This window comes from Zonotrichia leucophrys, chromosome 3 (assembly GCF_028769735.1).
Source record: "Zonotrichia leucophrys gambelii isolate GWCS_2022_RI chromosome 3, RI_Zleu_2.0, whole genome shotgun sequence".
NCBI lineage: Eukaryota > Metazoa > Chordata > Aves > Passeriformes > Passerellidae > Zonotrichia > Zonotrichia leucophrys.
Genome location: NC_088172.1, coordinates 28,885,078 through 28,903,726, shown reverse-complemented (window position 1 = coordinate 28,903,726; position 18,649 = coordinate 28,885,078). Strand labels below are relative to the sequence as shown.

The 18,649-nt window shown below is 41.9% G+C and overlaps 1 protein-coding gene across 6 annotated transcripts; it reads left to right on the top strand.

Annotated features, from left to right (window-relative positions):
- Window positions 1-700: 700 nt before the first annotated feature.
- E2F6 (E2F transcription factor 6) lies at window positions 701-18,545 on the top strand. 6 transcript variants are annotated; one of them, XR_010439518.1, is made up of 9 exons: window positions 701-963; window positions 1,752-1,861; window positions 4,854-4,902; window positions 6,415-6,631; window positions 6,947-7,106; window positions 8,094-8,207; window positions 9,480-9,631; window positions 9,923-10,251; window positions 10,346-11,075. XR_010439518.1 is itself a non-coding variant. In XM_064707727.1 (8 exons), the coding sequence occupies exons 1-7, from the start codon at window positions 792-794 to the stop codon at window positions 9,597-9,599; spliced, it is 942 nt and encodes a 313-aa protein (XP_064563797.1). In that variant the 5' UTR covers window positions 701-791; the 3' UTR covers window positions 9,600-9,631; window positions 17,620-18,545. The 6 variants fall into 6 exon arrangements, 4 of the variants coding, with proteins under 4 accessions (XP_064563797.1, XP_064563796.1, XP_064563799.1 ...); XR_010439517.1 differs by having other exon boundaries at window positions 9,480-10,251; XM_064707727.1 differs by lacking the exons at window positions 9,923-10,251; window positions 10,346-11,075 and adding an exon at window positions 17,620-18,545.
- The last annotated feature ends 104 nt before the right edge of the window (window positions 18,546-18,649 follow it).

Below are 18,649 nucleotides of genomic sequence, written 5' to 3'. Positions count from 1 at the left end.
TCCCTCCTCGCAGTAACCAGTGAGGACCCTCTCCTTGAGGGAGCCGTGTGAGAGGTGCCTGAGGTCACCTGGCCTGAGGAGACTGAGGGGGGGCCTCACTGCAGTTACAGCGGCTCATGAGGGGCACAGGAGGGGCCGACACTTCTCTTCGGTGCCCGGGACAGGACCTGAGGGAACGGCCTGAAGTTGTGCCAGGGGAGGTTTAGGTTGGATATTAGAAAATGCTTCTTCACCCAGAGAACCAGTGGTTGGGCACTGGAACAGGCTCCTCAGGGAAATAGTCACAGCACCAGCATGCCAGAGCTCAAGACGCAATTGGACAACATTGTCAGGCGCATGGTGTGACTCTTGAGGTGTCCTGTGCAGAGACAGGAGCTGGACTCGACGATCCATGTGGGTCCCTTCGAACTCAGCATAATCTGTGACTCCTCCCTTTACCCACGCTGGCCGCTGCAGCGCTCAGTGCGCTCCCGCGGTCGCAAAGGCGAGGACGGGGGCGACGGGACCGTTCCCTGCGCCGGTGGGGCAGGCTGACGGGAGGGGAGGGGAGGAAAGGAGCTGATTTGGCGCATTCCTGCCGGCGCTGGGAGAGGCGGGGGCAGTCCCGGGGGGCGGGAGAAGCCGGGAGAAGCCGGGCAGGGCGGGAAGGCGCCGCGAGGGCCGATGGGTAACAGAGGGAGAAGGCGGCGGCGCCGCGCGCGCGCCCCGGCGGCGGAGGGGAGGGCGCGTGCGCGACTCCCGCCCGTTCCCGCCCCAGGCGCGCGCGGGAGCCGCGGCCATGACGGGCAGCGATGAGGGCGGGAGCGGCCCCGCGGCGCCCCGCGCCCGGCCGCGGCTCGGAGCCTCGGCGTGAGGGCGTCTGTGCGCTCCGCCTCCTCCAGCGCCTCGCCGCGGGGCCGCGCCGACATGGCCAGCCCCGAGCAGTGGGAGAGCCTGCAGCCGCTGCAGCCGGACGCGTTGCGTGTAAGTGAGGTACATGGCGGGAGGCGCTGCCCGGGGATACGGAGAGGGCGGGACGGCGCTGCAGCTGCGCTCCTGCCGCGGAGCTTGTGAGGGGGCGGCCGAAAGCCCGGCCTACGTCTCTGGGCGGGAAAGATGTGACGGGCCGGGCAGCGTGGTAGCCGAGAGGAGCATTGGGGTGCTTCACTCCCTCGTGGCGTTGGGGCGGGCTTCCCGGGAAAGGTGCAGGAATGCAAAAGGATGGTTTTTCTCGCCTGTGTTACTTACGGCCTCTTAATCCAGCTAAGTATGGTGTAGCTTAGTATGAGAAAAGGGGACACAATGTTTTCTCCTCTTAACGTCTGTGATCGTCTTACATGCAGCTGCCACCGTTACCTTTAGCAATGCTATGAAGTGGTTTGCAAAAAAGTCTATTTTGTAAAACTTTAAAAAAAAGTTACATATTTTTTAGTTTATCGTGACGGCGCATGCTTTTAATTTTGTGATATATTTTAAATACATTGCATTTTTCCTTAAATTAATCTTGTCAGTTGGGCTAAAGGTTACTTGGTAGTATTTTCTTAAAGCCGTGAAAGTTTGCGTAAGTTTTTTGGTGGCTAATTGAAGTGATGATTGTAAGAAGCAAATAGTGTTTGGCACAGCTTCTTGATGAAGATACTTAGATGAGTTTACAGTGGGTGATACTTTCCTGAATCAGCTTCTTATAAACAAGGAGGTCAAAGATTTGGTAATCATTAACAGCCTTGCCTGTGATGGCCATGGAATAGTGGGTGGGAATTACATCTCTGCAGGTAGCTCGGTTTGCAGGCAGCAGATGGGTGAGATCCCTGGACAAGAGGCCATGAACTGCCCAACCCTTGGGATGACAAAGGGCAGGCAGGAAGAAGGTGGCACTGACCAGGTGAGTGGAAACTGAGGGACGCAGAAGAAGCCATGAACTGCCAACTTTTTGGGTAACAAAAGGACACAGAGGTGGTGGCACTGCCAAGGTGGATGAAGAGAGATGCATGGGGAGACACAGCAGGAGCAGAGAACTCAGGGCAAGATTTACCTGAGTAGACTATGAGGTATAAAAACTTAGAGCTTCCTTTATTGTGAATCCCTCTTTAGGGGTACCAGCTTGGGCTGTTTATTCACCATGAATAAATTGTTTTGTGGAGATACATCTGAGACTCTGCAGTGGGAAACCTGGGGTTGAGCCACTGAGGAATAGCACACTGAAGCAGTCCATCATGGAGGGGCTTCAGTCCCAGCAGTGACAGCATGAGACTTACAGGGAATCTCATGAATGGTCAGACTGGGAAGTTTTCTTAACAGTGGGATATTCAAGGAAGGTTAGTAGTAAAGTGCAGAACCTGGATTCCAGCTTACTCAGTCTTCAAGACTCCAGCTTATTCTGCCAAGAGGTAGGTTGAAAATTTGGGAAGGCAGCTTTGGAAGCTGGAGGAGCTGAAGAGATTGAGATCAGTAAGGAGAAACACGTTTCATCATGACACTCGTGGCAAAAAGAACAGGACAGACTTGAAGGACAGCCTAAAGAACAAGGATAAAAAGTGCCTGGACATGCAGATATGATGCTTGGAAAGCCAAAGTTTAGTGTTGAAACTAGCAAGGAATGTCAAAGGTCACAATACTGAAGAAATTTTCCTGTCTGACCATTCAAGAGCCACTCTTGTCAGTCACTCTCACACTACCTGAGCTGGGACTGAGGCCCCTTTGCAGCTGCACCCCCACACTCACACACACAAGGTCCCCTCAGCAGATTGACCCCAGGTTTCCCATAGCAGAGGCTCAGACATCTGGACCCTTAAAATAACTTAATCTTGGTACAGCAGCTGGAACAGGGACCCCAAACAAATGAAACCTTGGCTTGTATAAACCTGTATTGGGTTTTTGTGGTCAGGTTTTGATAGCAGGTGGGGGGCTGCAGGGTGGCTTCTGTGAGAAGCTGCCAGGAGTTTCCCCCATGTCCTGCAGAGCTAATTCCAGGCAGGTCCAGGATGGATCTGTCACTGACCAAGGCAGAGTTCATCAGAGACAGTAGTAGTGCCTCTGTGATAACATTTTCAAGAAGGGGGGAAAAAAGTTATTATACAGTTGTAATTACAGCCAGAGAAGAGTGAACTGAGAATATCTGAGACAGCAACTCTGCAGACACCAAGGTGAGTGGAGAAAAAGGAGGAGGAGGTGCTCTGGGTGCTGGAGCAGAGACTCCTTGCAGCCTCAGCTGCAGCCCATGGAGGAGAGCCAGGGTGGAGCAGGTGGATGCCTGAAAGGAGGCTGTGAACTTGTGGGCAGCCCATGCTGGAGCACTTTCCTTGGAGGGACCTGTGGAGCCCATGCTGGAACAGGCTTTCTGGTAGAACTTGTGAGCCTTGAACAGCTGGAGCAGGCTGTGCCTGAAGGGGATGCACCCTGAGGGAAACTGATGGATGTTGGAGCAGTTGGTGAACTGTTGCTGTGGGATGGACTCATATTGGAGAAGTTCATGGGGGGCTTTCTTCTGTGGGAGAGAACTCCCCACTGAAGTAGAGGAAGGATTCTCCACCCTGAGCAGCAGCAGGAACAGCATTTGATGAACTGACATAACCCCCATTCCCCTCTCCCTGTGCTGCTGGTGTGGATGGGGTAGAGCTTGGGGAGGGATGGGGGAATCGTGTTTTCTTAAGATAGGTTTTATTTCTCATTATTCTGCTCTGATTTTATTGGTAATAAATGTAATTAATATTCCCAAGTTGAGTCTGTTTTGCCCATGATGGTATCTGGGGAGTGATCTCTTCTGGTCCATAGCTCAGCTCGTGAACTTCTTGTTACATCTCTTCCTGACCATGTGTGGAGGGGAGTGATAGAGCAGCTTTGGTGGGTGCCTGGCAGGGTCTGTCCTAGGGGCTGCTGTTAGGTGCAGGATGTGCAGTTTATGGGCTGGAGGAAGGGGTCATCTAACACCTCATAAACCCAGGAAGTTGAAAATCAAGAGTTAAAGCCTTGCCTTTACCCTGCAGTGGTACAGGCTGGGGACTACCCTGTTGAAAGGACCTGGGGGTCCTAATGGACAGTGGACTAAGTGTGCACCTGTATTGTGTCCTGACATTGAGGCATATGAGGCTGTCTTAGCAGGAGAACAGTAAATTGAGGGAAATTATTGTTTTTCTTTACTTGGCATATGTTAGATTACCCTTGCCATGCTGTTCCTGTTTTAGGCCCACTGGGACAGGAAGGCTGTTAATAAACTCCTGAGAGAACTTGTTAAGCTACTGCAGCCCTTCAGTAAAATCACAGCATATCCTGAGTTGGAAAGGACTCATAAGGATCATTAAGTCCAACTCTTGTCCCAGTACAGGACAATCCCAAGAGTCACACCATGTTCCTGAGAGCATTGTCCAAGAGCTTCTTGAACTCTTGGTGCTGTGACTGCTTCCCTTGGGGAGCCTGTTCCAGTACCCAACCACCCTCTGAGTGAAGATCCATTTTTCTAATACCTAATTTCCAAATTTCCCCAGACAAGTTTCATTCCATACTTGCAAGCAAGTTAAGAACTTTAAAGGTTACCAGGTATTTTACAGTTGTACACGATGGGCAACTGAAAGGAAATGGCCATGAATTGAAGCAGAAGAAGCAAGAGAGGTTGTAGCTTGCCTGGGCATCAGCGAGTTCAATGGTGTTTCCTGTTTTTGAAAACAGTGAGTTGTGCTGAGATGAAGGGCTTAAAGTTCTGGCAGGAATTAAAAAACATTTATTCCTTTTATCTAATGACACTTCACAGTAATAGCTGTTGAGTTGTCAGAACTGTGATGGCTGTAACATCTAAAGATTTGAGGATTTCTGCTAAAGAAGCTCCCTCTGTAGAAAGCATTTTATGACAGTTGTTTTTTTTCCCCTTTTTATTTCCTCAGGCACCAATGATTGACCTGAATGTGCAGAAGGACACGCCGCTTGTGAAAAGTAAGTTGCTCTGTGTCATGTATAAAAATTAATCTTACAGTATGTCATGCCTTTTTACAATGTGACTACAATGCTGTAGACAAATGAAAAATTATATTTAATATTAGCAGAGCAGGAAGAATGCTGAACACTGACTGAAATAACAGATGTGAAGCTGTACGTTCTTTATAATTTTTTCTCTTCAGATCTGTTGCAAGTATGCCTTCCCATTGCTATACAGAAAATAGTGTACAGGAAAAGTGAGGGAAAACTGGAACAACATACTGCCAAATGTTGCATTTCAACTGGTGTTAATAAATGTGGAAATAAACTTGAGTGAATTTCTGGGTGTTGGGTTTTTTGGGTTTTTTTTTGTTTATTTTCTCACCAGCTAAATTGCTTCACACCTTTGACAGTAACACAGTCCAAAACTGAGTTGTTGAGCCTGTCACTTTGTGTTAAGGAGTGCACAAACTTGCAGCCATGGAATGGGTGTGATATGTTATGAGTAAAAGTGTGTATCTCATTCTTCTTGGGAAAAATACTGATGGTTGAAGTAAAAGTGTTGTCTAGGTACTTTGTTTACACACTCACCTTTTCTTGAGGCATTAGACTGGAATATTGCTGGGGACACAGGTTGATCAGATTAAATACTGGGTTTGCTTTACAGGAGAAAAGACAAGTAACAGCTGAATTTGACAATCTTTTATTGGTTAGTATCAAATAAGCGTGTGCATATTGTGACTTTTTGACTCAGAAGTGGGTGCTTTTTTGTGCTTTTTGCATACATAAATAACAATCTCAAGTTATTCATCAGGGATTTCTGCTCTTTCTGCAAATATGGTGGTAATGAATACACATAGCACAGGGATCTCTTAAACCAGGGTGTCAGGGTAGCTGTAGATCTTTGTTGTATTAGTAAATCAAGCAATGGAATGACTAGCTCTTTTGCCCTGAGAACAGATAGTGCAAACAGTTTGTCTGCATACTGAATTCTTCAGTTCCAGAGCAGATAGGTCCTGTGCAGGCTGAAACAGTCCCAAAGCCAAGCTGACTTGTGAACCATGCCTAATGGTTACATGTGAGGTCTGCTGGTTAAACTGGACCAAAAAGATGTGAAAAAATACTCTAATAGTGTCATGCAGCAGAGATAGAGCTGTGTTTCTCTGGCAGCACCTCAGCACTGTCTATAGTTAACCAAAGGTTTCATTGGTGTTTGCTCAGTGATCCGATCCCATGTCCTGTAGAGCATACAGTTACTCAGTTATTAATATCCATACTAGCAGTGTGGAGTCATGAATGTTGAAAACACAAAAATGTATGCTTGCTATTTAGATAAAATCATTGCAAACAAATGAAGGTATGTGTAGTTAATATGCTTTATATGGTGCCATTGCAATGTAAGCATTAAAAACTGCAGTGCTTCCAGACTTCTACCTTCATTGTTACTTCATCGCTATCATATTTTTTACTTCATGCTTATGTAGTAGCTTACCCTAATATATTCTAAAATATTCTACCAAATCTTAACAGAAACTGTGGACATCAAAAGGCCTCGATTTGATGCATCCTTGGTGCTTTTGACACGAAAATTTATGGCTCTTCTCAGAAAAGCTCCAGACGGTGTCCTTGATTTAAATGAAGTAGCAAAAACACTAGGAGTACGAAAACGAAGAGTGTATGACATCACCAATGTGTTGGATGGCATCAACTTGATTCAGAAAAGATCTAAGAATCATATCCAGTGGATGTGAGTTGGCTTTGAAGCTTCTAGTTTCTGAAACAGTAAATCCCAACAGTGTTGAGTAATGTTTATAACTTTGAGAGTATCCTTAAGCATATTAAGTTACTTCTCATAGATAGTATTTTAAGTTCTGTTTCCTTCCTTATGCTATGTGAATTACCTAATACATTAACAAGTATCAAGTGTGTAAGTACATGGAAGCATATTTCAGCAGAAAAAAGGATGCCAGACTTTCTTATTGTTTGCTGTTAGTATACTTGATGTTTGATAAATGTGCTTTTATTTATACAAACATGCTAGACAGTTTTTATATTCTTCTAGAGGTAAGAGTCTTGACCAACTTATTGGAAGAGCACCAGACCAGCAGAACCTTAAAGAGGAACTTTTGGACTTATCAATCATGGAAGAAGCTCTGGATGAATTAATCAAGAATTGTGCTCATCAGATATTTGAACTAATAGATGACAAAGAAAATGCAAAATATCCTTTCAACTCTTGCATTATTTTAACACACGATTTTGGTTGCGCATACATATCTAGTAAGAAGTGTAGGCTGATACCACAGGTATGCAGTACTGCTTGATAATGAGTTTTATAATAGCAGACTTTTGATTATTTTGCATTTGAGAAGGCTTGTCCTGTGCCTTGCTTTGCAGTATCATGGAGAGTCTAGCCTGTCCTCGGAGGAGTGTTGCTTGTGTGTTCTTTCCACTGCAGAAGAATGAAGTGGGGAATAATCTTAGTACCCTGACCATCACCCTGTTCTCTCCATTTGAGTCACCTCAGAGGCAGGTTTTGACCCACCAGTGAGCTCAAGATGCTTAGTGAGATGACAGAGAGGACTCAGAACGGAGTCCCAGTGGCCTGTTGCCAAGGAGATATAATGGTATGTTGGTTATATCCTAATACTCTTCTCTCTTGAAAGAGATTCCAGTGCAGTTCTGACTTCCAGATGGGTTTTGACAATAGAAAAGAGATTCATTTTAATGTATGGCATAAAGATTGAATTTTGGCTTTGAGTTACAATAAAATATTATTTCGCTCCCTTGTTTGGCAAGATGTTAAGGGGTGTGCACAAATGAAATGTGCTCATATTCTTTATACCTTACTGCTTAAGAAAATGGTTCTACAGTGTCTTAGAAAATTATTTTCATGCAATTAGAAAACAGAGTGTAATTTCTGAAGAACAGTATTCCTTCGGATTTGTAGACTTATGACAGCATCTGTGAAGACTGGGGTTTTTTTATAACATTGAATATATTTCTAAAAGCCTTTTTTCCTTCTTGGAAATACAGAAAGGTATTTTTCTACCATTAGCTGATACTTCATTTTACAAAGCTAATATTGACCTCTGCTGAATCAATTTTCTGAAGTTGGTATTCTGCCTCAACATATCTTGATGTGTTCATATCATATACTCTTGCTTGTGCCCATTAGCAAATTACATAATCCTTGACCAAGGTATACACTAGCTTATGTGACGTACCAGGATATCCGAAGCATTCAGGCTTTTCAAGAACAGATTGTGATTGCAATCAAAGCTCCAGAGGAAACCAAATTGGAAATACCAGTTCCTAAAGACGTAAGTTTTATGCATTTCTCCTAAAGAAACAAAAGTTCATAAATTTGATTTTTTGCAGCAGCAGTCAGTAATTGATTTCCACTCTGTCATGCAGATAGTGGTAGTTAAATGTTCTTGTGTTCCACTGAACAGTGCTGCAGGGATAATAGTCTTAGAAGCTTAGTTGCTGTATTTTTCTTTTTGCCTAAATTACTAAGCCATAAATGTATCTGAGCTTTAGTTACCTGGTTTTGTTAGAGAGAATGGAAAAGCTGTAATAAAGTATGCAATGTACAGTATGGTTGGAAAAAGAAAACCCTTTTGTCATTCTAGTAGATGATACCTAGAGGGATTTTTCATGGAGTGGGGCTGTGCCCTGTCCTCACCCCACGGTGCAATACACAGGCTCCATTCTTGTCTCACAGAGGAGCCAGACCTTTGCCCCCTGCACCCAGCAGTGCTGCAGCTGCATAGTGGGGCCTGTGTACTGGGAGCCCACTGTTGGTAGTGCTCTGAGAGGGCAAATCGTGGAAGACAGCCTAAGATAACAAACAGAGCTTTAATTCCATTTTCTTTTTTGCTTGAGCATTTTTGATAATCTTCCCAATTGCATAGTCTTTGAAGTTGCCTTGCTATGTGGATAGAAAGGTGGGGATATCTTAGGAAAAGGAAATTAATCAGTAGAACCAAAGAGTTAGATCCACTATATAGATCTCCAGTAGTTTCCCTGGTCTAAAGGAGCTATTGTCATCCAGTGGAGATGAAAAAGATACAATTCCAGATGCCTCCTGAAGCAATAGAAAGGCAGAATTTCAAAAGTTGTACATTAGCACCGAATATTTTCTCCATTGTGCAGTAAGATTTATTTGCTCTGTGTCTTGCCACGCGGTGTCTGTGGAAGGAAAGCAGTAGAAGCGATGAGGAGTAGTTGCTTTACTATTTTGTTAAAGCTATGTGCTCCAGTTTGTTGTTGGATTCATGGCAATGTTTTGTCAAGTTTTTAAATTTTGTTACTCTTCCTAAACATAAGTAAGTCTTGGTCATATATCTGAAGGTCGATAGAAAGACTAAACAAATATTTAAATGCACATTCATTAAAAATGAAAGCTTGTTAGCTTAATTCTGCATAATAGTTGTCCTACAAATGTATGTAATGTCATAATTTGTGTGGAAGCAGTAGCAATTTTAAATAGCTGTATTTGTTCTGTGTTTAATCTATTGTCTTTAAAATAAGTGCAGAAATAAATGCATAAGCTTTATTCTTTGAATTACATACAAGTTGCTGTTTTATAGGATCACATAGAAGTACATGTGAAGAGCACGAAAGGACCCATTGATGTGTATTTATGTGAGGTGGAAAAAGAGAATCCAGGTGCCGAAACTTGTGAAGATATGGATACTGTCCATATCTAGTGAAACTGAGACATCATTTTATCCTGATGAAGGTAACATCCTCCTTTTCCATTTTTATCCACATGTATTTTATTTTGGTTTTCTTAAGATTATCATATCATTCTGATTAAACTGTAAACTGTGCTGTTGAACAAGTGTAATTTTCAGAGCATAGATTGTGGGCCAAGGTATAGGGAGTAAGGGAAATGCCTGGAAGAGAAGTCTGTGCTGTTGTGTTACCTCACGGCAACAGGAGGTCAGGGAGTCAGGCACGTGCACACAGAGCAAGGCACTCTTGTTCCCTGGCCTTTTCCTTCCTTTGCTCCTTGCTGGTTTCCTGGCAGAGCCCGTGGATGGAGCTCTCAGCTGCTGCACTACAGAGTCCTGCTCAGCTCAGATTGTTGCCATGAGAGTTATGATGCTGTTTTAAACAAGACTGTGCTGCTGCTCATTCCTGCCCTAAGGGAGGGCAGACAGAAGAGGGGACGTCGTATTTCAATCTCCTAAAACAAGATTGGATGGGATAGAGATTCTGAAGAAGCCTAATGCTGCAGGATGTTGTGGCGTAAAAATAAATCTGGCAGGAATTGCAGTAGCTCAGAACACAGCGAAAGAAATTATCTTTGGAAGTGCTTCTTTATAGGTGAAGGGGAGAGTTGTCCTTTCATCCCAGGTATTTTTTAAATTAATTTTAATTGTGGAATAACTCAAAATTGTATTTTCTACAATTAGAGTAATCATATTCCTTTTTTACTTTCCTTTTAAAGTGAGATCTCCGATGGAAGAAAAAAAACCCATTTGAGATGCCAGATTAATTACAACACAAGAATCTAATATAGAATGTAAATATCTGTGTTATAGGGCTTTTCCAAACTGCTTGGATCTGCAAACTTCCTAACCTGAAATGTTCCGAAGTGTTTTAAAAATCCAGCAGTGGATTAGTTTAGTGTTTTCACAGGATTGCTTATCCTCCCAAGTCAAAAGACAACAGTTTCTGAAGTTGCATTTAGGAGCTTTGTTTTCTTAATTGCATATGACCTACAGAGCTTTGGGAAAATGGTTTTTTACCTTAAAATTTTAATTGACAGAAAACAAAGATAATCAATTACTTCCAAAAATTAAGGTTGGAGAACAATTTCTGGAGCAGTTCACCATCTGCATGAGAATGTATAAAATGAAGAAATGCACTTTTCAGTTCTGAGGCAGCACTACTAAGCAGGATTGTCAAACACAAGTGTAACAAAGAACTGGTGTATTGGAAGCCTTTGATATGAAGAACAAGCTGTAAATATCCCAAGAGCTATGCTTTACACTGTGTAATTGCTGTTCGTGTCCAGCTCTACATGAACTATGGTATCAACACTGAAGTGAAATAATTGGGCTTTGTGTACATACTTGTATCATTTCTGGGTAGTTACTGATGTACATTTATTGAGATGGTTTGTCTTTCTGCCTCTGTACAGTAAAGAAATAAAATCAGCTTACAAAAATATGAAATATTTTCTATTTCTATGAAATATTTTCTAATGAAACATGTTGGGTTGCCTTTGCTGCAATTCACTGAGTGACTACAAGCATTTAAAACTATGTGAAAATCTAAAATCTGTTTTACATGGTACTGTCAGATAACACTTAGATCTGGATCTAGTGATGCCACAGTACTTTAGCAATTTTCAGAAGAATGAACAATAACTACTTAAGCTGGTCCATTCCAGTTTCTGGAGTTTACATACAGCAGAACCCTAGCTGAGTATTGTGATCTCTTTGTGGCTCAGCTTGCAAAAATATGTAAAATACTTAAGGACTATGTCTGTATTATCCATCTTTCATATCCATAAAACAAAGCTGTTGAATTTATATGCTGGATTTTCTAAGGGAGTGAACTGTCACTGTACAAATGCTGAGCATGGGCTCACTTCATCCCAGTATGGTTTCTGTAGGGGTGAGTTGGCAGGTTTGGTTGTAAATAGGAAGTCCAAGTCCTTGGGTCACACAGTATTGACAGCTATGCATCTCCTCACAAGTGAGACCATCAAAGCCAATTAAACCTTGCATGTTCTAGCCAGCATCTACAGCTATTTTAGACAGGTGCAGTGAAATTAAAAGCCCTATGTTCTACAATACAAGTAAGTTGTCACAGGTGACACTGATGAGCATAAATATACCTAAATACAGAATGGAGAACTAACTCGGTTTTCCACAAGGTTCCTTAGTTCTGCAAAACGCATACTTTGCTAATTGGGGAAAAAACACCAAGTGCAATCTTGTGTCAGAAAAGTAATCTTGAATTTTTATATCTGTCCTCTCAACTTCAGGCTCCAGAATACAGGACTTCTGGGAAAAATAAGAAAAAATTTTTTTGTCTGTGAAATTCAAACTACAGGCTGAGCTGTAATAATAATAAATAAAAGCAAAGTGACAGCACAATGAATACATAGAACAGAGTAAAAATGAGCAAGGTGCTCCTCCAGTGAAGCTGGGAATGAGGGTTAAAACTAAGCATTTTTTGCACAGGAGAATTGTCCTTTTGCTTCAGTGGCTGGTTTCTGTTCAGATGGCAAACTCTATTTGATGTTTTACATTGCTGTTCTGTTTTGTTGGAGTTTGAGCAAAAGAGAAGCATTGATTCCCCCTACACTAGTTCAACAACTCAGGACAATGTTTCCCATAAAACCTATAAAAATTTCCAACACTAACTGTTGGAGATTTTTTCAGAAATGGCTTAGAAGGCAGCTGTGAGGAGCAAATTCTCACAGCCTGTTTCTGTAAACAGTAGAAGTTCTCAGGTTGTTTTTAATTACAAGTAAAAGTGACAAACATGAAGGCCTTGAGAACCTTGCATACCAGAGTTCTCAGGCAGCTTTCTCATAACAAGTAGATATTCTATCTTTGGCTGTTTTGGGAAAGTAAAAGTAAGTTTTGAGAACACAAGTCTTGGTATTGGAAACAAAAGGAGGGGTTGGTATGTTATCTCTGACCTATTGTGAGCTCGGGTTTGCAATATGCATGAACTTAATTAACACGGTTATAAAAAGTGACTGATTGAGTCAATAAACCATGTCGATGCTGATCAAGGAAGGTGGGTCTTCTCCCTCCACTTCAATAACTAACTAATTCTGAATGCTGTATATTGGGGTAGGTTTTTGTTCCATGATCATAAAATCCTAGAATGGTTAGAGTTGGAAGGGACCTTGAAGGTCACATAATTCCAACGCCCCTGCTTTGGGCAGGGACAGCTTCCCCTACATCACAGAATTATTTAAGTTGGAAAGACCTCCAAGACCATCAACTCCAACCTTTGACCAAACACCACAATGTCAAGTAGTCCATAGCACTGAGATTCAGATCCAGATGTTCCTTGAACTCCCTTAGGGATGGTGGCTCCACCACCTTCCAGTGCTTCACAGTTCTTTCAGTGAAGAAATTCTTCCTGATGTCCAACCTGAATCTCCCTGGTGCAGCTTGAGGCCATTTCCTCTCATCCTGGTTGTTTAAAGCCCCACCCAACCTGGCCTTGAACACTTCCAGAGATGACAGGGCATCCACAACTTCTCCTGGCAACCTGTTCTAGTGTCTCTCCACCCTCATAATAAAGAATTTCTTCCTAATATTTAATCTAAACCAACTCACTAACTCTTAGCCATTACCTACCTTATATAAAAAGTAAGGAAGTGCATTTTTACAAAATAACCATCTTAAAAATGTTAAGGAAGTTTGTCTTCAACAGTGGAACAATCCATTTAAATGAAACATGAGAATTTTTCATTTTGAACAAATCTCTAGTGATTGTTTTTCCTCACTCATTTGTACAGGTTTTCTAGCAGTATAATTAATGCTTTTAGCCATACAGTTGTCACAGTGAAATGGAAGAAGCTGTAATATGACAATTACACTGCTACTATTTTGTTTAATACATCTGTTGTTGTAATAGTGCACTTTCAGCAGAACGAATGGACTTTTGAAGATTAAACCACTGCTTTTGCTACTTGGTTATGTACAGTATTAGCCATTGGTGATACTGGAAAGCAATGTACTGTATAAGCTCAATGCACTAATTAGCTGAAAAGATTCAACTTGGACTTGAAAAATTCCTGAGTGATGCTGAACTTAGACACAAGTTACAAGCTCACTTGTAAATGTGACAGGACCTTACTCTGAATTTGTGTAGTAATGTTTGATTTTTTTTCTGAGAGATTATTGTTTTTGCTGAGTCTACATCTGTTCATTTTCAATACATTTGTATGTGTAAGAAGCTGTCTTGGCTGTTTGAGGACTCTGATAAATTATAAGTTTCTAGTACTCTTTCTGCCTTCCCTTCAATAAGAATTGTTAAGAATGTTAATGCATCAATCAGCAATAGCAACAGCCAGGACCCATAATTATTAAATTCCTGGTTTTGCTGATTCTTACTGTAAAAGCATTGCAGGTTGCCAGTTCAGCCCTTACTTGGTGTGGGAATTCACTTGTCAGTTTTCAGATGTGAACTACAGTTTTAAATAATGTGATTTTTTAAGGAGAGAGAAGATTCCTGCAAATTGTTGCCTGTTGGAAAGCATTTGAAAGTCAGCAATTTTCTTCATTTTGAATAATCTTTTTGGTGTGTGTGAAGAGCCTCATTTTATAAGCATAATTAAACACTGATTTCAGAAGTCCTTGTCAGTGGCAAGGTTCATCTGCTGGCCAGGCCATGAGCTGCTCCCAGTGTGCTGGGGCTGGCTGCAAGCTCTAAACCCTTGTTTTCCATGATCTTGGCATGGGCTGATCCCTGCACCCTGCTGGGACCTCAGTAACTGCTGAAGGGTTTATCAGGAACACAAATCTGCTGGTTTTGGTTCCACTTCTGATCTGCCTGGAGTAACTTGTGAGAAGTGCATTGAGGCTAAAATCGTATAAACTACCCTTGGTTGTGTAGGTTACATAAATCTAGATGAGGCTTCTCACTGTTTGTAGATGTTTAGTGGAGGACTCAGATACTTGTTAGTTGAAAAGCATGATCTGTGTTTTGAAGAAAATGTAATGTTTGCAGAGAAAGGGCAGCCTGGTTCTGTCTGTGTGTGGCACCCTGGTTCTTCCCTGCCACCCCTGCAGGCGTGGGTGATCTGAGGGTCTGGAGCTGCGCTCTCCAGACACCCACCATGTGGACGTGGGCTGATGGGAGCTCCTCACCTTGTGATCCATGAATGAAGTGGTGTTTCCAATTGACTCTAGATTAAGGGATGGGGTTATAGAAAACAATCCTAGAAGCTGTAACAGCAAATTCAAAGATCCAAGCTCAGCACATTGCAACTCTTTTATTGACTTAGCCCACTGTGGGGGTGCATTCCCCCCACCCCAGCCACACTGTGATCCCAAAAATGCTCATTAGGCCTCAGCCTTGGCAAACAGCAGCTGGTTGAGCTTCTCTTGAGCTTACCAGAAACTCTTCTCCCAGGAACTTTTGCTGTCTAACAAGCTCCTGTTTTAATGAACAGCCTTGGAAACTTATTTTTGTTGCCTGAATAACAACCTAAGTGGAATAAAATTTTCGTTATCAAATTTTCAAATAAAGTTACCAGCCTGAATTGTGGCCAGGATGGAAAATTACTGTGACTAAAGCTAGCTCTCTTGTAAACACCAGCCCATAGTGAGACCCTTGGAGTTCTCCTGGACTGCAGTGCACTATGGCCAATACCAGACACTCTGCTGCTAGCTGGGCATTCAAGGATCCAATCAAGCTTCCCTGTAGTTAGTTGTGATCTTTTCACAATCCGTAAAACACCTACAAAAACAGGACAATATCCACACAGTGCCTCCATCCTATACACTAAAGCAGGTTGCACAGAATTCAGTCAGGAGCTGGAACTGTGATTTACTTGGTAATGCTACTCCCCACAGATCGTCAGAGAACCTTTTTACCAAGCAACATTCTCACCATCAGTGCCAGTAATACTTTGTGTAAGAAACAATTTCTCACAAGAAAAATCTCCCTGGTTTTAGAAACAACTTCAACCTTAAGTGCCTGCTGAGCCATTGTCTTCAGGCTGGAAAGAAGCTATTGGAGGTGATTTCTGTATTTATTCAGCTGAAGAGAAAACAAACACATTTGAAATAATGCAATATATTATCCTATCCTGCAAGAATAGTAATGGGGGAAATATAGAGATATAGGATTAATTCTTCCTATGATTAGAGGTTAAAATAAAGCAAAGTAAAAGCAAAATACTGTGAAAGCATTAGCACTGCCTTTTGTGATAAAAAAAATACTTAATTACAGATTTATCTTAAAGAAGTGAATAAAGGGATAGAAACTAATGATAGTCTTTCAAATTGCCAAAATTGACACATTGGCTATCAGAGTCCATGCAGAGATTAGTAGTTTGGACTGAAAAAACGTTAACAACCCTGAGCCACTGAGCAGCAGAAGAGGCAAATGTAGATTAATGTGTATTTCTTGATTAATCATGTGTTTCTTCTGGTCTGAAATACTCTAGACTGTATTAAAAATTTACTGCAGGTTGAAGCTCAAGGCTTTTACTTCTTTCAAAAAGACTTTAAATTTGTGACATTAGATGATGATCAGACTCTTTAAAACAAGTATCTTCCAATCAAGATATATTTTATTCCCAATCTGTAAAATACTGTTCCTTTATACATGGAGAAAGTATAAATTGCTCAGAAAGAACGGATTGGAAAGTTGTCCAGATATTGTTGTCTGTATTCTACGTATGCGTCTCTGAGGATCAGTTGCCTGGAAATAAAAACAAGACAACAGCAATTGTTTACATAGATGTCACCTAAAAACGTCTCAGGCATTTATGTTCTCTCTGCTGACTTTATGCCAATTGTCCATCTCTCAAATTGACACATTGAGCTATTTTTGGGGTGTAAGGAGGAAAGTCAGCAAAGCAGGGTTTATAATTTGGAAGGAAAATTATACAGAGCTAAAGGGGAAAAAAAAATTTCCCTAATGCAACTTAAAAAGTTTTTTACCACCTTTGAAATCAAAACCTGATCAGGATGGTGGTGTGTGTTCAGTTGATTGCTTTCAATCAGTTTAACAAAATCGAGGTTCAACCAGAAATACTCATTCAGCCATGGCTTTATTAACAGCAAATGATGGCTTTGAAATGGGCCTGAGTTCAGCTCTAAGTACAATTTACTTAATTGTTGCACTATGGTATTTTTGCATAGGTAATTCTTATTTAAAAGTACTAATGGATTCACAATGGTAATGGTAGTACAGGTGAATTACTGAGATACAGAACTACCATTATCAGAAGGATGAGATCTGTAGTTTTTGTTTCCATACAGAGAAAATCTCAGGGTGGGCTGTCCTTTAAGGACAGTTTCACTTACGTATAAACCCATTATCTCCTTTCAACACCACATCCTGCTGCTGTCAGGCAGCTTGCTGCCTCTGGAACAAATCATTCCTCTGTGCTGTGCCCATTTGCAAAAAGGGAGGAGTGTCTTGATCTCCTTTGCAAACTCTACTCAGTTCTGCTCTGCAGTGACTCCTCAGAGAGTGCCAGCTTCCCTAGACCCGTCGTGGGATGCTTGTCCAGCACCAGCAAGGGCAATCCCCAGACTTGCTGTGCTCCATGAAGGAACCACAGTGGGTTACTGAAGACAGTACTGAAGACCTCTTCACTATCTTTAAAGATGCTATCCCAGGGCTCTCATTTCTGCTGCACATCCTTTAACAAATTAATAAGCAAAATAAATTCAATGTTTCAAACATATAATCATAATTAGCATCTTACTGACAATTTCAGTTGAGAAGCCGAACTGTACAGATGTACAAATAAGTGTTCCTTTTATTTATTTTACATATACTTTGGGGTTTTTGGGGCTCCCCCCGCTTTGATATTCTATCAGTCTTGTATTAAAGAGATGAGAAGATATGAAACATTTAATTAATCTTCAAGTATAACTTGTCTCTTTTTTCAATGATGACAAAGTTTTTCCTCACTCTGGGTTAAATAAACTGCCATTTAAAAAAACTTAGAGACAGGATTAACCCTTTCCTCATACCACCTCCCATTACATCTGTTTTTTACAGTGGCCAGTGAAATGGGTTCAGCCTTCAAGTATCAAGGCTTGTGTGAAACAAACACTCTAAACACCCCGAACTGGTGCAGTTTCCAGGGAAACTTTGGTGAAACGGAAAAAGGGAGACATTATGTGCCAGTTCCCCACCCCGCAGAGGACCCAGCTGCACAGAGGAGCACATCTGGCCCTGCTGAGCCCGGGGGTGCCAGAGCTGCTCCCGCCGTCCCGGACACCGCGGGGCCACTAGAGGGATGTCTGCAACCATCCTTCCACGGCTTCTGAAGCAAAGCACCACTTCGCACTCCTGGCCAGCTGCAATCGCACACGGCAGCCAGCAGTCCTAAGAAATGCTGCAAGGGATGCATCAGAGGACTGCTCGCCGCGGCCCAGGGAGAGTGTTTGGACACTACCAGTTGGAAACATGAGATGCAGTGCTTGGAGTTCTACAAGGTCCAAGAGAGAAGACCAGAAATCATAGAGTCATGGATTCACAGAATGGTTTAGGTTACCAAGGACCTTGATGATAATCTAATTCCAACCCCTCTTGTTCAGGTTGAATAGTTCTAACACTATTAAAAACTACATCTAGTTATATCCTTTTATTTGATTTTTTCCAGCAGTTTAGCTTGTATCTAGTGGAATGGCATAATCTGTTTAAACTATCAACACGTTAGCATGAGAGTCACTGCAAAAAGTGTTTTATTTCTCTATTGGTTTAAATTAGTTGATTAGAAAAGCATGAAAATGTAATGGAGAAGAGTTCTCTCTCCTACACTGATCAGGTGTTGGAACTGATAGGATGAAAGCGGCTGCAAATAAAAGGAAAATAAGAGTAAACCAAAGAAATAAGCATTAGTTGTAAGTATTATAAAACAGCTTGTGCACTCCAGAACAGCACAAATAAGGAGCCCAAATTTACTACCCCGGCTGGATAGATGGGTCAAACTGTTACATTTAATTACATATACTAATAAAAAAAAAGTTTCAATTTATGTGGAAAAGAGGCATCATGGATTTTAAAAGAGGTAATAGTTAGAGTT

Bases quoted from the DNA above. Each gene is read 5' to 3' on its own strand.
- E2F6 (XM_064707727.1), top strand. From the start codon at position 792: ATGAGGGCGGGAGCGGCCCCGCGGCGCCCCGCGCCCGGCCGCGGCTCG. The intron at 964-1,751 runs GTAAGTGAGGTA...ACATCTCTGCAG, and splicing joins TGCAGCCGGACGCGTTGCGT to GTAGCTCGGTTTGCAGGCAG. The intron at 6,632-6,946 runs GTGAGTTGGCTT...ATATTCTTCTAG, and splicing joins AAGAATCATATCCAGTGGAT to AGGTAAGAGTCTTGACCAAC.